This window comes from Diaporthe batatas (genome assembly GCF_019321695.1).
Source record: "Diaporthe batatas strain CRI 302-4 chromosome Unknown Contig00001, whole genome shotgun sequence".
Classification (NCBI taxonomy): Eukaryota; Fungi; Ascomycota; class Sordariomycetes; order Diaporthales; family Diaporthaceae; genus Diaporthe; species Diaporthe batatas.
In genome coordinates, this window is record NW_025408548.1 from 371,835 (window position 1) to 387,555 (window position 15,721).

Below are 15,721 nucleotides of genomic sequence, written 5' to 3' on the forward strand. Positions count from 1 at the left end.
AAGCCGAAGCAACGTGCGCTGCTGCAGCTGCTGCAATCACCAAGAAATTGGGAACTTAGCTACGCAGCCCAAGCCCTGGGCGCGACGTTTTCGCTATTGCCAGGAGGCTGCCCAGAAAACCAAGAATGCAGTGGGCGGCCCTAGCCTTGACTAAAGTGTTAAAGCCGAGACCGAACCTGGCGGTGCGGGTCAACAGACGCTCGGGAGCCCCAGGGCGACGGTCCCCTTGGTTTCGCCAAGTTGAAGCCAAGGACACAAGCTCCCTCAAGCTGCAGGTGGCTACCGCTTCATCTTCCCCCTTAGCACGGCAATGTTTTAACTAATAGTCGACAATACTTGCCATTGCTGAAGCTCCGACCGCGCTCAGAGGTAACCTGACGAGCTCTTTGTAGTGGAGTGCTCGCGGCGTATAAATGTCGGTGAGGTGCCATCTGAAGACTTTTGGGAGGATGTTTGGCCCATGACACCTACGGTCCAAGTGGCAAATTTTATCTATCCAAACCCCAACCATGGCGGACAACAACCTGTCAGTGCCGGAACAGAAGACAGAGCTGCCCCTCAGCTCTCTCTCCAGGGCCCTGGTCAGTCGGCGCAGCCACAGATCCCTGGCCTCCCAATACCGGTCCAATAGGTCCGCAAGAGATGTCGAAGCTCCGGTAGTCTCGCATTCAGATCCGCTGGGGCTGTCACCCCTGATTAAAGCAGAGTCGGAGATATCATCTATTCAGGTGGAGAAGAAACGCAAGATATCGCTCCACCCAGAAAAGCCAGTCAAGGAATTCTACGAGGTGCAAAATGAGGAGATCAGGTCGTTTCTCATGCCTGTGGAGCAGCACCAGCAATCGCTCGAGGACACGCAGGAGGCTTCCGGCCTCCGCTACCAGATTGCCGTCAAGGGCAGTCTCTGTGCCAACGTCTGCCTCTCTGGGCTGCAGCTCTACGCCGCTATCTCTTCGGGATCCTTGTCGTTGATCACGACCATGGTCGACTCGTGCTTTGATCCGTTTTCAGGACTTTTGCTGTACATGGCACACCGAACAGTGACCAAAGCCAGCCCAACAAAATATCCTGTCGGCAGGGCGCGTATCTCCACAGCAGGCAACATCGTGTTTTCGTTCGTCATGTTCACCGTGTCCGTCGTCATTTTGGTCCAGGCCCTCCAGACGTTCATCAAGGGATCCACCGCCGAGACGCGGCCCTTCTTCCTGCCTTCCATCATCTCCGTATCGGCGGCCTTCTGTACCAAGTTCTGCCTATTTCTGTACTGTTGGACCATCAAGCAGCACTTTTCGCAGGTGGAGATCCTCTGGCGGGACCACAGAAACGACCTCTTCCTCAACGGATTCGGCATCCTGACCTCTGTTGGGGGCAGCAAGCTGCGCTGGTGGATCGACCCGATGGGCGCGACCATACTGTCTGTGACAATAGCTGGGCTCTGGCTGCACACGGCATATGACGAATTCCAGCTTATCATCGGCGTGTCTGCGGAGCGCGAGATACTCCGACTGATCACATACATCGGTGAGTCCTTCGGCTTCGTTTTGCATCTTCAGATTATTGGTTTCGGCCACAAGTCGGTGATTTGTGATGTTCTGGCTGACCGATGCCCTGCAGCCATGACCCATTCACCAGAGATACAGCAGATCGACACCGTTCGGGCTTACTACTGCGGCCCGCGCCTGATTGCCGAAGTCGATGTGGTTATGAACAAAGACGAAAGGGTCGAGATTGCGCACGACGTCGCGGAGGCGTTGCAAATCAAGCTGGAGAAGCTCCCTTCAGTAGAAAGAGCTTACGTCCACATAGACTATGAAACGAGTCACAAGCCAGTATGTACATCCAGCACAGACATGAATGGTGTCTTCTGGTTCATCCAAGCTGACTACCTGCAGGAACATTGTTTGAAGAAGTTGACATGATTAATGACTTATCAGCCACAACATTAGTTTATTTTGATCATTTTAATCTTGAAAAATACCGAGCCCTGGCGGCTCTTGTAGACGAGCTTGGTGTTGCGTAGATACATTACTGTTCAGGGCAACCGCAACGGCTTCGAAGATCTGTCTAGTCTTACCAGAGAAACTGGCTAATTATACACCTCGTATTGCACGATCTATGTGACCATGCAGTGCAACTTCTCCCTCTGCACGCGTCCCTTCAGGACGGTCTGCTTTGCCCACCTGGGCAGCCTCTGTTTGCCGCAAGCCGGTTTCAGTCCTTGACTTCAACAATCCACAACCATCAAGCGAAGCACATTCCCGGTGACATCAGGTACCTCGGTTCCGAGAAGGCGCTCGAATTAGACCGATATCGTTGTCGGTTTCGTCGTAGTTGCTGTCCTGAAGTGCGCATGCCGCCGACCTCTTCGCTCATAGGTACAGGTATCCGGCGACAGCAAGGCCAATCATTATGATAGACAGCCATTGCAGAAACATTTCGGACTCGGTCTCCTTCATCCCTTTCGTCACGGTCGCTTCCCACGCAACACCGGGTGCAGTCCTCTCCTCCTCTGTCATCTCTGCGGTGGACTTTTTGTTGGCCATCTTGACACTGAGTTCTTCTGGATGGTCGTTGCAGTGTTGAGAACGAGATCCAAGCTTGAGACAATGACTTGCTTTTGAAGTGCTTTTGAAGTGATTTTGGATGCCAAGGAATCGCGGATGGTAGAATTAAGGTTGAGTTCGTCAGATTAAAAGTCGACAATAGTCAGGCAAGGCAGAGAGAAAAGTGCGAGCTTGAGTTATTATTTTGATAATGTCTTCTACTGCCCAGGTGTTTTGCACTATACTAGGGAAGCAGGTGCTGGCCACGTTATATGTTGTTCGCAGTGGAGGTCCATTCTCCGGGTCCCTGCATTCCGGATGGGGAGGATTGTGGGCCGATATCTGGTGTGGATCGTATGTTGCCACCAGAAGTCAGGTGCAGGGCTGGCGGTAAGCCAGACCATCGAAATTGTGATTGGGATTTTGCACTACAAAAGCGGCTAGTCTGTTGGCCCAAACGCCGTCAACTTCTTATCCTGGTTCACTTCGTGTGCCAAGTGACTTCATTATCCGGAGAACTTGACCACGTCTTGTGCTTGTAATTTTGGGGGGGATTGCATTTCTGATACTAGGCGTTCAGACACGCTATTCGGTTGAATTTTGAATTGGACATAGTGCCTGGTTGGAGTGCGGCTGTTGCGGATCGTTCATCACGCGTACCTGATATAAAATCGCCTTCCCATGGCAATGGTCAATGTCATAGGGCCCACTAGGTGGATCTTAGCCGTCCATGGCTGTTGAGATTTACTTGACAGGCATGCGCACGCGGAAGGGCCCGAGCTCTTCGGTCGTCAGAACATGTAATATCTGACCCAGCTCTGATTTGACACATGAGTAACTCTGCGAATTCCACTCTCAGAGAGCTCGCAAGTGACATTGCATTTATCTGATACCCTATGACACCTGGCCTCGGAAAGCTGCTGGACACAAATGAGTCAGATGATACCGTGTGTATGCAACACTTTTGCTGCGTTTGTGGGAGTGGGTTAAGCTCTTTGATTGGGCAGACACACCGTTTGTTAAGTCGTTTGCATGCAATCACGCTCTGAGTTCAAGCAACGTTGGCCTCTGTTAATTTTGTTCACAAAACTTTGACAGGTCATCTGGGGTGACGTTGTCCTTCTGCACCTCAGCAGTGTAGTGCATGCTCACCAGTGACTGCTTCAGTAAGATCTCCGAGTCCTATCCGCTATCGGTAGTCTTCGTCCTGTTTGCACGGAAAGTCACGAGCAACGGCTACTTGCAGCAGTGGTGTACGCGGTACACCGCACATTCAGATTTCAGCAAAATCTTAACAGCAGTGGGGCAGATTCAACATTGGCGTCTCATTGACATCTTCGACAGCGGTCTTGGATCGATCGAATTCGACACGACACAACTGGTCTCAGAATCTGTCAACATGGTCATCGACTACTCGAAGTGGGACAACATCGACACCGACTCTGATGAGGAGCCGGTGACCGCCCAGCCAGCGAAGGCTCCGAAGCCGGCAGCTGCTCGTCGAATGCCGGCACAGCCGACCCAAGCCCCGACATCTGCATCGTCAAACGAGACACAGCTTCCAACTTTCGAGTATGCCGGCACGAAATGGAACTATATCAACCTTGATTCTGACCCAGAGGACGATAAGGCGGCCCCTAAGCCCGCAGCTGCGCATCAAACGGCGGCGAAGCCAGCTCAGGCCTCAGCATCCGCGTCCTCAAACATCGCGCAGCCCTCGGGTGAGCACATCAAGGCCGTCATTGTCCACTGCGACGGCGACCGAGCCCCCGGAGCCAAGTGGTCGGCGACCACCATCCCCAGCAACCACCCCATCTTTCAGCAGGTGGCCAGCCGCGAGGCACCGCTGCCCGCAGCCCTGGAGATCCCCCTCGCCTTCCGCCGTCTGCCCAGTTCCAAGTTCAAGACGCGCCCCTCTAGCTTGGACAACCAGATCATCACCTACATGAACATCGAGCTAGAGTCTGGCTTTGCCCCGCCGGGCTGGCAGTCTGAGGTCGGGACCGTGCTCGTGGCACGGCTGGACAAGAAGCCGTTCCTGCCGCAGCATCTCGAGGCCGTTTGGCAGTACTGCGACCACATCCTGGATCTGTTCGGTGATGGAAATGGACCACCGAGGCGTCTGTACAACAGGGCGGCGTTTGAGAAGTGGTGGGCGCGCTATGTGGGGCTGATGAAGGAGCACGGTGGTGACTGGACCAACGTTCCTACGCCGTATGAAGTCTGAGCGAGGGTACGGAATTCGAAGTGAGGTACCATCAAGTTTGCATTACGAGAACGGCTGTCTTGGGAGCGTGTCCAGTACTCGTCGCAATATGGCGAGTGCTCGCTCATTGTGGGGAAAAGGAATTGTCCTCTGCTCTGCCTGTTGTCGTAACCATTATTTGATGGTAGTCTTTGATTGCCTCTCGTTTTTAGCATCGCGACAGGTATCAGTTAGTATTCTACACACTTGCCCCGTCCGTGACTCTCTGGCATAGTGCACTGCACGAATCCGTAAACTGTTTGGCCACGGGCGTTCTTGGGACCCAAGTCTGGGAAGTATATCGCACCATCCGTATCTAGTAGTTGATTGATATTGCCGCCGGAGGACAGCTCTTCCACCGTTGCCTGCAACGAGTTCAATTATGTCTGCATCGGGCTTGAGCGGTGCGAGAGAGATGGGAACTCGGTGTGCCCTTCGGATGAGGATCAGGCAGCTTGACGGAGGGGTCGATATGGAGTCGGCCGGAAAGCCCTGGCGATGGATCCCATGTCAACGATTTGGGTCGAAACGTTCAGGAGTCGCAGAAATTTATATCATTTTTCTTACTTCTTATTGATGTAAAAGTTTTTTTAATACCCCCACCCCTGCTCGATGTTCATTTTCAGGCTTATCCGTGACTGTGACCGTGGATTCTGCCAGTGGCACATTCTACACCACCAAGGGCCGGCGTGAATCCGGCAGATGACAACCGTCGGGAGGGTGTGGCGCCGTCACGACAGATCTCACCATCGCACCCTTGCATCACGACGCAACCACGGCCCTATCCGATCCACGTTTTCAACAAACAAATGTGGGCACATGCAGTCCCTACACATTGGAAAATCTAACAACGGCCAGGATGGTATTACATCGAGCCGAGCGCCTCTAACTTTTATTTGTCGAAGCCAAGCCCACAGGCCCTGACCGGAGACCAATCCCGCCTCAGACAAGCGTGTAGCAGCGGATCCAAGCTGAGAAAAAGGTCGACTCAATGTGATGATAGGAAAAGGAAGGGCATTTATTTACCGCACTGGCTTGGCAATATAGTTCATATAAAATATATGTTGAAATGTCTTGATTTAATGCTTGTCTCACTTCCCTTTCATTGCCAGAGAGTACCACTACGCCAGCAGCGACGAAAGCCGCTGCTATGTCGACAGACATCGTGAAGCAGCCCGAGGAGGGTTCAAGCCAAGATGTCGAGGCGCCAAAGCCCGTGTCCCAGTTCACGCGATGGTTCAGAAGCCCACTGTTCAACGTCATCCTAGTGGGCTTGATCTCTTTCACGCAACCGGGTATCTGGAATGCGCTCAACAGTATGCTTGAATGGTATTCCTGATACACAACTATTGGACAAGACTAACGGCTTCATCAGATACGGGGGCTGGTGGACAGCAAGAGCCATATCTCGTCAACGGGTCCAATGCTCTCACATTCGGCATAATGGTCTTTGGGTGTTCCATTTTTGCAATTCTTGCAAACAAGATTGGTCTGAACAAAGTTCTGATTATTGGAACGCTGGGTTATGCGCCTTACTCGGCATCATTATACGTCAACAATAGGTAAGACGCAGAGCATTGTTGGCCAGATGCTGAGACCTGTCAAGCAAAACCCTCCGAGCCTGCCTGTTCTCCTTACTGATTTAGTGATATAAAGGTATGGCACAGAGTGGTTTGTATTGTTTGGCGGTGCCACCTGCGGTGTGGCGGCGTCGGCGCTGTGGGCTGCAGAGGGTGCAATTGCTCTCGGATACGCCGACATACACGACCGAGGAAAGTTCAGTGAGTCGTCTCTCGACTCTTCAATTCTTACAGCTCATTTCTAACGGAATTACCTCCAGCTGGTATTTGGCTCGGTCTCCGTGAGCTTGGACAGCTCATTGGTTCATCCATTCAACTGTCACTTAATGTCAAAAATGGCCAAAGAGGCAAGGTCGGGTCTTCGACATATCTCGTTTTGATCGCCCTACAGTGCCTTGGACTTCCTCTTGCACTCCTCGTGTCACCACCTGAGAAGGTCATCCACCGCGACGGCAGGAAAGTCCCCGACCCAACCAAGAACAAGGCAGTGATGAAGGAGTTCCACAAGTGGGTAGGCCTGCTCAAGCGGAAGCAATTCTACCTTCTGATCCCGATCCTAGTCGGGTTCAACTGGAACAGCACATATCAGGGCATCTACCTCACCAAGTACTTTTCCGTCCGGGCCAGGACCCTCGGCTCTTTGACCTCCGGAATCGCGGCAACGGCCGCCAACGCCTTCTGGGGCTGGTTCTACGACCTGAAGTGCTTCAGCCGCCCTACCCTTGCCAGGATCACATGGTTCAGCTTTTCGACCATCATGCTTGGGTTGTTCGCGTGGCAGACTGCGAACGAGAAGCTGTATGAGGACACAAAACCCACTCTGGACTGGGCCACCCCTGGCTTTGGCCGCGGCTTTGCTGTCAATGTTCTGTTCCGGTCAGTCCTAGCCTCAAGAGATCTGCAGACTGTGCGAAGCACCCTGCTAATATGGCGCTAGGTTCATGAACGAATCACACTACATGTTCGTGTACTGGATCATGGGCACATTCTTCGACGACATCGAGACCCTGACACTGGGAGTCGGACTAGTCCGGTCCTTCGAGTCGATCGGTTCATGCCTGGCGTTCGGCATCGGGGCCGTCAAGGTCTCGCCCATGGTGAACCTGATCGTCGCTTTCGTCATGTTCGTCGTGTGCATACCTGCAACGTCATTCGCTGTTCTTCTTGTGCCGGAGAGGCCGGTCGATAACAGGGCGCTTGATTCGGATAACTCGTCGATCGAGTCTCGCAAAGATGCGGACCCAGTTGTCGTCGCTACGGCAGCAGATGCGGTAGACGGGCCTCGGCCATAGCTGTAGCACCGCTGGTCTCGGGTGTTGCACAGCCTTCGCATACTTGGAGACTGCGCACTAACCTTTTGAATGACAGGCTTCAGCATTCGAATGTGTCGGGAACGTGAGCGACGTAGCTGGCAGTCGTACAAAATATTAGAGCCACATTAGTAATGATCTCTGTTATCGTATCTCCGAGCTGTGGATCATTGACGCGATTCAGCGTGAGGCTCAAACCGTAGTGGGTAGGACAGTAGGACAAGCATAACCAGTTTGAACATCGGTCAAGCTTACTTGGTGTGTACGGCAACTGATATCGGGAAAGAAAAAGAGAACAATTGGTGTTTCGCATGCCGAATTCCAGGCCGAGTTGGCTCCAGTTAATTTTACGGGGCTCGAACCGGCCAGATCGGCGGCGACCACGCCCGATACAGGGGTTCGTGACTCGGTTTGTGCTCCAACGGCAGCGGACGGCACAATGCGGTCAGCGCTTGCTCCGTTCGAATGTGGAATTTGATTCCGTAGGTGCCATGAAGTTGCTTAGTGATGGTCCCCACCCAACCTCGGATTTAATGAAGGGCGGTGTTGCATGTGCTTATCAAGACGTCAAGTTTCGAGTCGAATGCCACGCTCATCGACGCGTAAAAAATTGGCAGCCGTCAAGATCGTAAACATGCTAGGTTAGCGCCGGAAATGCGGAATAACGGCACATCAGAGCCTTGCCAGCGCCACTATGCGTTCATGACTATGGTTCAGATCTGGCCCGCAGGTGGGTCCTATCGCATATTTTACAGCAGGTGGTTTTCGACCCGGTTCCAACGTTCAACATCCTCGTCAGCCCTTAAAGACGGAACCCCTTTGCAGTCACATGGATATGCAACTCACACAAAATTGAGACACTACAAACAGGCCCAAGGAGCAGACGCGGCCAGACATGTCGACGGACTCGGGGACACGGCGAGACTTCGACATCCGCCAAGATATGGATAAGGCGGAAGCCCTGAAGGACGAGGGCGGAAGCACCCCACAATCCGATAGCGACGACAGGGACGAGCCGGAACACCAAGCGCTCGCAAAGACGAAGACGGCACAGTCCATCGCGGAGACGCTGCCATGGTATCGCGAGCTTCTTTTCGTTGCTCTAGTCTGTCTCGCACAGCTTTACACGCGTAAGTTTTGTCTTTGAATACCTACGGGTTCCGTAAGTCTTGATTGTCCCGCTAACACAATATCGCAGAGGCCGGTCTCGGTCAAGTCCTGTCCATTATCCACCTCATCGCCGAGGACTTTGGTCTGCCCGAATCACAGCTGCCATGGTTTCTCGCGGGTTACAGTCTGACGGTTGGCACTTTCATCCTCTTCTCCGGCCGCCTGGGTGATATGTTCGGCTATAAGACACTCTACATGGTTGGAATGGCCTGGTTCTCTGTATGGAGTCTGGTCTGTGGGCTGTCCGTATACTCGGGCCATGTACTCTTCGTCTTTGGCAGAGTCCTTCAAGGAATCGGTCCTGCCCTGGTCCTTCCAAATGGTCTGGCGCTCTTGGGAGCGGCTTACGAGCCCGGTCTAAAGAAGTCACTGGCTTTTGCAGCCTTCGCAGCGACTGCACCGGCAGGCTCCGTCATTGCGGCCGCATTCTCTGGTGTCTTCGCTCTGGCATGGTGGCCATGGACGTTCTGGTGCTTCTCGTTGGTACTGGCCGCAACCACCGTGGTGGCCTACTTTGTGATTCCACCGGTACCATCATCACACAAGGAAAACCGGCCCAGCTCATGGCGGGGCAAGCTACTGCATCTCGATCTCCCAGGAGCGACCACCGGCATTGCAGGTCTCGTGCTGTTCAACTTTGCATGGAACCAGGCACCACTTGTCGGCTGGGACGAGCCATATATCGGTGTTGCGCTGGTCCTCGGCCTCATATTCATCGGGGCTTTCTTCTGGATCGAAATGAAATACTCACCCGAGCCTCTTGTTCCATTCCACGCCCTCAGCTCCGACGTCTCGTTCGTCCTAGGAGCGATAGCGTGCGGGTGGGGATGTTTCGGAGTCTGGGTTTGGTATGCTTGGGAATTTCTGTTGCAAATGCGAGACGCTTCGCCGTTGGAGGCCACAGCCAACTTCTCGCCCGTGGTAGTCTCTGGAGCCATAGCTGCTGCGGTCGTGGGGACTCTGCTGCACCGTATCGGCCCACCGATTATCATGACTGCAGCCCTTGTTGCATTTGCAGTCGGCACAATTCTCATCGCAACGGCCCCAATCGAGCAGACATACTGGGCTCAAACCTTCGTCTCGCTCATCATTGCGCCTTGGGGGATGGACATGAGCTTCCCCGCCGCGACTCTCATCTTGTCCAATGCTGTTTCGCGCAAACACCAGGGTATTGCCGCCAGCCTGGTTAACACGGTCGTCAACTACAGCATTTCTTTGAGCCTTGGAATTGCAGGAACAATCGAATTGAGGATGAACAACGGCGGGACGACTAAGGCGGATAGGCTGAAGGGCTACAGGGCAGCACTCTATTTTGGCATTTCCCTTGCCGTTTTGGGGATAATTGTTTGCATTGCTTTCCTCATTAAATCCAAAAAGGATCGGAAAAGGCGACCAGATGAAGAAAAAGCCTGAACAAACTGTACCAGGAGCCAAACCTATACAATAATTTTCATAAAAAACATACTTGTTCAATTCAGTCCCCACTCTAGACTCTCTTGCGGCATGTAGGAAACGTAACTCGAAAGTCGGCCGTTCCTAACTGCTGGAAATATTCTCAAGTTATTATGAGATAAGTAACGTGATTTGCAGGGGAAAGGGTGATGGCAGTTACCCGCGAAGATCGCCGCCTCGAGGCCGGCTATGCGGCCTGCAGCATTAGTCGACACGAGCTTCCCTCCGGTCCCTGCTTCGTGCTTCGCAGCCAGGGGATATAAGCGGCGAGGCTGCGAGGCCGCGAATCCACCCTACGCTATAAGCCCGCGGAAGTTATCGATAATGTTACCAGGGGGTAGCCAGCGCAGAGTAGTGTATTGTAGTGAATAGTTGCCGCCGTGGGTGGGGAGGGATGTTAGACTCCTGAGTACAAAGTCTTCTCGTCTTGCTAGCTTACTAATTAGAGCTATAAAATATCCAGCCTGGTGAGGAATACGCATATGCACTATCCGGTTTGATATCCAGAGGAAGGACGCGGACGTTAAGCTAACGACTTTCATCCTGTCCAGACCCACCTTGGGCCATGAACTGAGATAATCCATTTTTAAGATTTTTTGTTCAGGCCCACACAGGTTGCTCGGATCATAATATTGGGTGTTTCCAATTAAGACGAGTGATCCTACATTTTGGAGCTTGTATTATAGATAGGCAGTGCCTATGTGCCTCATTAAGCACGTCTTCTCTTGACCTAGCTTTTGAAATCAACAGCACATGAAATACACCACCTGAAATGGGAGGACAACAAGGAGCCCAATTTTTAGAGAAAGGAATGATATCTGCTATCAATCTCGTAAGGGAAAAGTCGATGCAGTATCAACAAGAGGGACAAAAAACAAAAAGAACTCCTTCAGGTGGGCTCGAACCACCAACCTCCTGATTAACAGTCAGACGCGCTAGCCAATTGCGCCATGAAGGATGCTCATTTGAACAGGGCCAATTGCGCCTGCTCGCTTGTGGCGGTCCTCATGGAGTTTGGGTATATATTCCATGTTTCAATTCTCTCAGTCGTCAAAAGCTAAGTATTCTTCAGACCGCCCAGGCAGACGACCAAGGCTCAATGGGCCTGGGGATTTTTCGAGACTCCTAACGAAGCTATGCCTGACCTGATACAGCACACAAAGAGATAAGGATTTTACGGCTACCGTGAAGTGGTTTTGTCTCTCAACCCCATACATGTAAAACATATACGGCGCCTTCATACAGTGGTCGACGCTCAAGACTCAGCGTTCAAAATCGCCAAGCAGCACGTGGTGCAGTCTGCCGGAGCCCCAACTGGACACCTGGGCACCTACGACTCTGAAGCTTTTCAACAAATGTTATTCTGAAACTCCATCCCCGCCTTCAGATTATTACGGCGATGTCGAAACGGATGAGCTCTTTTCATCTATTCTATCACCTCAAACTGTGCCCAGAATCATTGGTACACATCAGCATTCAATATGGATGGCACAGCCCTTGCTCAAGAGACCCGCTCTCAGCCTGATGTCACGCCTGGCGACGCCACAAGATGCCATGGATGCGCGGCTGCCGGCGATAGCTTCCCAGAGCCACTGAGGAGATGCTCGGGGTGTGGCAAGGCGTGGTATCACTCGCAGGACTGCCAACGGACTCACTGGAAAACACACAGGCCCACCTGTCGCGCGAATCGTCCCAAGAAAGAAGACGCACACAGATACCTCAATACAACTGCACGCTCGTCACCTGAGGCGCGGGAACTCATGAGAACCGTTAATCATCATTTCCCAACATCTCCGACCCAGATGGAGGGCATGGCGTAATGTTCTCCAGTGCGACTTCCCACGCAGAATCAACAAGCTAATTCAGCCTAGCAAACCACTCCGAAGTCTGATATACACCGGCAAGGACACACCAGAGAACATGCAGTTGATTTTCGGCCCCGAATGGCGCAGGAGCCTGGGCAAGACGTACGAGGACGCTCGCATCGAAATCCTGCTCGACGCTCCCCGCGGCTCTCCGAGCTACGCCATGAACCAGGGCCTGATCGGCGCCAATCGCCTCGAACGCTCGCCACGGCCCGCCACAGAATCTGAGAAGCAGTTGATCGGCGAGGTCAGAGAGATGCAGTACATGATGGGGTCCGCCGTATGATTGGTGCTGGCAACAGGTCGCCGTCCTCGAATGACACGAAGGCTGTTTTGAGCTCCTACGGGGCAGACTGGACATCTCATCTGCGGACGTACATGCTTGCGATCAACACCATGGATCAGGGTGTTCAGACGTGATTTCCGTGAGTCTGTGTTGCTGTTCTCGGGGGGAATCGCGAAAAACGAGGCTCGTAATCATACTGGGAAATGCGCTTGTTCTGTCCTTTCTGGCCTTTACGGTTGGTCATTGCGAGGCAGTAAGCAAGGCGAAGACGTCAACTTCGGGAGTACTAGATCAATCGAGCAACCGGTCATGCATTAACTAAGTACTCATAAACTGACCATTCTGATTTCTTACCGTGACTCACGGGACAACCCTGGCCACTACGTAACTTGGAACATCGAAGGTCCCAGCGGCGCAGGCTCACTTCCAATAATACACAGACATGCCCTTCGTGTGAAGTCATTATGCATCTATCTATTCCAGTCTCAGAAACCATGTGCAGTCGTCCATACCAATTCTCAAGTATCTTTATGCAACACAGTTGCTCTGTGCGATCTGCTCCACGGTACCCGCAAGCTGCCCAGCAAGGCTTCCTGCACTGATAGTAGCCCACTCTGGGCTTTGGCCCAAGACCCATACAGACTGAGCGGCATCGGCGACCAACGCATTGATGCTAGTACCATTGACAGTGATTCTGTAGCACTGACCACACTGAGACACCATCGTATTAGCATCTGCAGCAAAATTGGGCGTATGCAAGGATACATCCCGTGACTCCTCGCGTGGAACACAGCATCCAGGCGTTTCAAATAGTAACTCTTCAAGAACTCACCTCAGTCCGGTTAACCGCAAGCGGTGATGCGACCAGGTTGGCCTGGATCTGGTCGAGGGTGGTCCAACCCTTAGAGGCGGTCAATGTCGAGAAGGGGTTTGGTCCTTCTGCACCTCCACATGCTGTATTGGCGACAGCAAATGCAGAGTCGTACACGGGGTTGAAGCTGATGGTGGCTGGTGACTGGGCTGAGGCCATCCCGAGAGAGAGAGCAATGCTCGCGACGGATTTGACGGAGACCATTGTGACGTTTCTGTACTTAAAATGGGTTGATTGATCCGAACTGTCAAGATCGTAGTAAAATCAGGCAAGCTAAGAAGAGTGAAGAGACGTGGGGTTGCGGACTAGACAACCTTCCTTCTGGGTGAAGGGCAGACGCAGGTAAATTTAAGTACCCCGGGAGCAAAAGCGCGAACATTGAAGTTCATCCGACATCTCCGCCATGAAATATATTTTCCGCACCTGGGCATGGAGCATGCTTCAATAGCCAGCGCCAAGATCGGGGCCGTTGGTAATTTTAACCTTCCTTCTCTCCACCAGGAACATGCTTCCGTATTGTTTCGCAAATGACGCGCACTCGTGCCCCTAAGTGATCAATCCCCGGATTCTTGGTGTCAACGGCCCTAATGGTCAGGTACACCCGAGTCGTTGAATCGCCCGCAATCCATTCCAACCAGTCTTCGTTCCTATCAATGACGCATTAACTCATGGAATCGACAAACAATGCAAGTAGAGCGACCACGATGCTCATAGTTCTCCCCAACCACGATCACACTCCTTCCTTTTACTTCCCGAAGTTCCCGCAGAGGGGAAAAGAAAAGGTATACAACGCATCTTCACTCCGCACGAAAGAATTGTTGTTATTCATGGATTCAACGGAGCTGGCTTTTCAGTTTGGACAGCTCCAAATAGCTTCCGGATCTTCGGGTCGCTCTCACTTGCTCGTATACTTCAGCAGTAGCAGCTAGTTGACGCCTGCTAAGCAATTGAAATGTCAAAGTTTAATGACTTTTCTGAGTCCGGTGACTCGTGAGTCATGCGTGTCCAGTTCGCATTGCTGGCTATACGCTTTCCAGAAATGTGGGAAGTGAAGGGGAAGGGATTCCCTGTCGGATAGACTTTCAAGGCCGACCGGCGCTCTATTGCTTATGACACAAGCCCGGCGATTTCATTTCAAAATCTTGTTCTTCTCCGTTTTTCATCCGCTAATAACGGACTGAAGGTCTCTGTCTCCGGGTGTAAACGGTGCCTGGAATCGTCCAAACGCAAACGGGAGGATGCTGTGCATGAATTAGGGGCGGGCATGGTTCAGACGCAGGGTCGAATAACCAAATTGAAGCCGGCTGAAATACTGAATATTCAGAACCAATCGAATGTTCATATGTCCTAATGCAATAAAAGAATACGTGCACATGGAATCAAAGCTCTTGACTTATTAGTATGTGATGAATGCCAGTATCAGGAGCCATGGCACGAGTAATTATTGTGTTAAAATACCCTATTTATTAACGGCTCTATGTCCGTCTATAGCCTAATATAACTACTATTTTAGTCCTCTAAATACAAGGCACTAATTTATACGAAGAATGGTTATTTCTCTTGATTTCTATAGCATTCTAATAGGTGTTTAGAGTACCTACCTTTATCTATAAAAAGGGCAATCCTCTCCCTTCTAAATAGGTCTATAATTATATAAAATCTATCCCTTTATTCTTATAGATTATATCCCCTAATACTTAACTAATTAGATCATAATAAACTTAACTTATCTATTTTAAAAGTTAACCTATTACACCAAACCTACCAAGCCTATATCCAATTAAATTAAGTCCTTTAACTATCTTCCTAATTAGGTTAACTAAATCTTACCCCTTTTAGATTAAAGTCAATAAACACCTTAAGCCATCTATACCTAATCTTAACACTATTAACCCTAAATATTTCTTAATTACTTTATTATTATAAGACCTACCTTATTATAAAATATACTATTTAATTCATCTCAACAAATAAATTTTAACTATATTATTTTCAATTACCTAAATTTTTAATTTTAATAAGTTATTATACAACTTTTTTAATTTCCCTTAAAAAACCTACAAATCAATTTCTTTATTAAAAATTCCTTAAATATCTACTAAAAATCCTCCTCTTAACCCTACCTTTTTAAATTTTTACTCTATAAATCCTCAATCAAATTTTTTATAAAAAATACTACTTAAAACCTTAAATTTTTCTTAATTTTTCAATAATATTCATATTATTATTCTAACTAATTAATAACACTTTAAACTTCTTTAAATACCCTTTAATAATACTTTAATATTTTAACTCCTTAATATTTATTAAATTAATTAAATTAATTATATTTAAATATAAAAATTCTACTAATATAACCTTTATTTAATATTTTATATATTAAAAATATTTAAAGGAAT

At 50.5% G+C, this 15,721-nt stretch overlaps 6 protein-coding genes across 6 annotated transcripts; 5 read left to right on the top strand and 1 right to left on the bottom strand.

The window, feature by feature from the left end:
• Window positions 1-509: 509 nt before the first annotated feature.
• On the top strand, window positions 510-2,884 carry KVR01_000978 (uncharacterized protein; the record flags this gene model as incomplete). The annotated part of the gene is made up of 4 exons (XM_044787721.1): window positions 510-581; window positions 708-1,521; window positions 1,615-1,829; window positions 1,893-2,884. 4 exons carry the CDS (start codon window positions 510-512, stop codon window positions 1,917-1,919), a joined length of 1,128 nt encoding a protein of 375 aa, XP_044650927.1. The 3' UTR covers window positions 1,920-2,884.
• Window positions 2,885-3,831: 947 nt separating this feature from the next.
• KVR01_000607 (uncharacterized protein) lies at window positions 3,832-5,003 on the top strand. The gene has a single exon (XM_044783142.1). The coding sequence runs from the start codon at window positions 3,943-3,945 to the stop codon at window positions 4,768-4,770; it is 828 nt and encodes a 275-aa protein (XP_044650556.1). The 5' UTR covers window positions 3,832-3,942; the 3' UTR covers window positions 4,771-5,003.
• A 935-nt stretch (window positions 5,004-5,938) lies between these two features.
• KVR01_000125 (uncharacterized protein) lies at window positions 5,939-7,660 on the top strand (the record flags this gene model as incomplete). The annotated part of the gene is made up of 5 exons (XM_044785855.1): window positions 5,939-6,104; window positions 6,164-6,350; window positions 6,445-6,569; window positions 6,629-7,244; window positions 7,306-7,660. The coding sequence occupies 5 exons, from the start codon at window positions 5,939-5,941 to the stop codon at window positions 7,658-7,660; spliced, it is 1,449 nt and encodes a 482-aa protein (XP_044650074.1).
• A 739-nt stretch (window positions 7,661-8,399) lies between these two features.
• Window positions 8,400-10,326, top strand: KVR01_000138 (uncharacterized protein). The gene is made up of 2 exons (XM_044793877.1): window positions 8,400-8,808; window positions 8,877-10,326. Exons 1-2 carry the CDS (start codon window positions 8,574-8,576, stop codon window positions 10,259-10,261), a joined length of 1,620 nt encoding a protein of 539 aa, XP_044650087.1. The 5' UTR covers window positions 8,400-8,573; the 3' UTR covers window positions 10,262-10,326.
• Window positions 10,327-11,386: 1,060 nt separating this feature from the next.
• Window positions 11,387-12,585, top strand: KVR01_000177 (uncharacterized protein; the record flags this gene model as incomplete). The annotated part of the gene is made up of 3 exons (XM_044792025.1): window positions 11,387-12,116; window positions 12,172-12,438; window positions 12,468-12,585. The coding sequence occupies exons 1-3, from the start codon at window positions 11,782-11,784 to the stop codon at window positions 12,583-12,585; spliced, it is 720 nt and encodes a 239-aa protein (XP_044650126.1). The 5' UTR covers window positions 11,387-11,781.
• Window positions 12,586-12,979: 394 nt separating this feature from the next.
• Window positions 12,980-13,526, bottom strand: KVR01_000429 (uncharacterized protein; the record flags this gene model as incomplete). The annotated part of the gene is made up of 2 exons (XM_044783661.1): window positions 12,980-13,162; window positions 13,284-13,526. The coding sequence occupies 2 exons, from the start codon at window positions 13,524-13,526 to the stop codon at window positions 12,980-12,982; spliced, it is 426 nt and encodes a 141-aa protein (XP_044650378.1).
• Window positions 13,527-15,721: the final 2,195 nt, after the last annotated feature.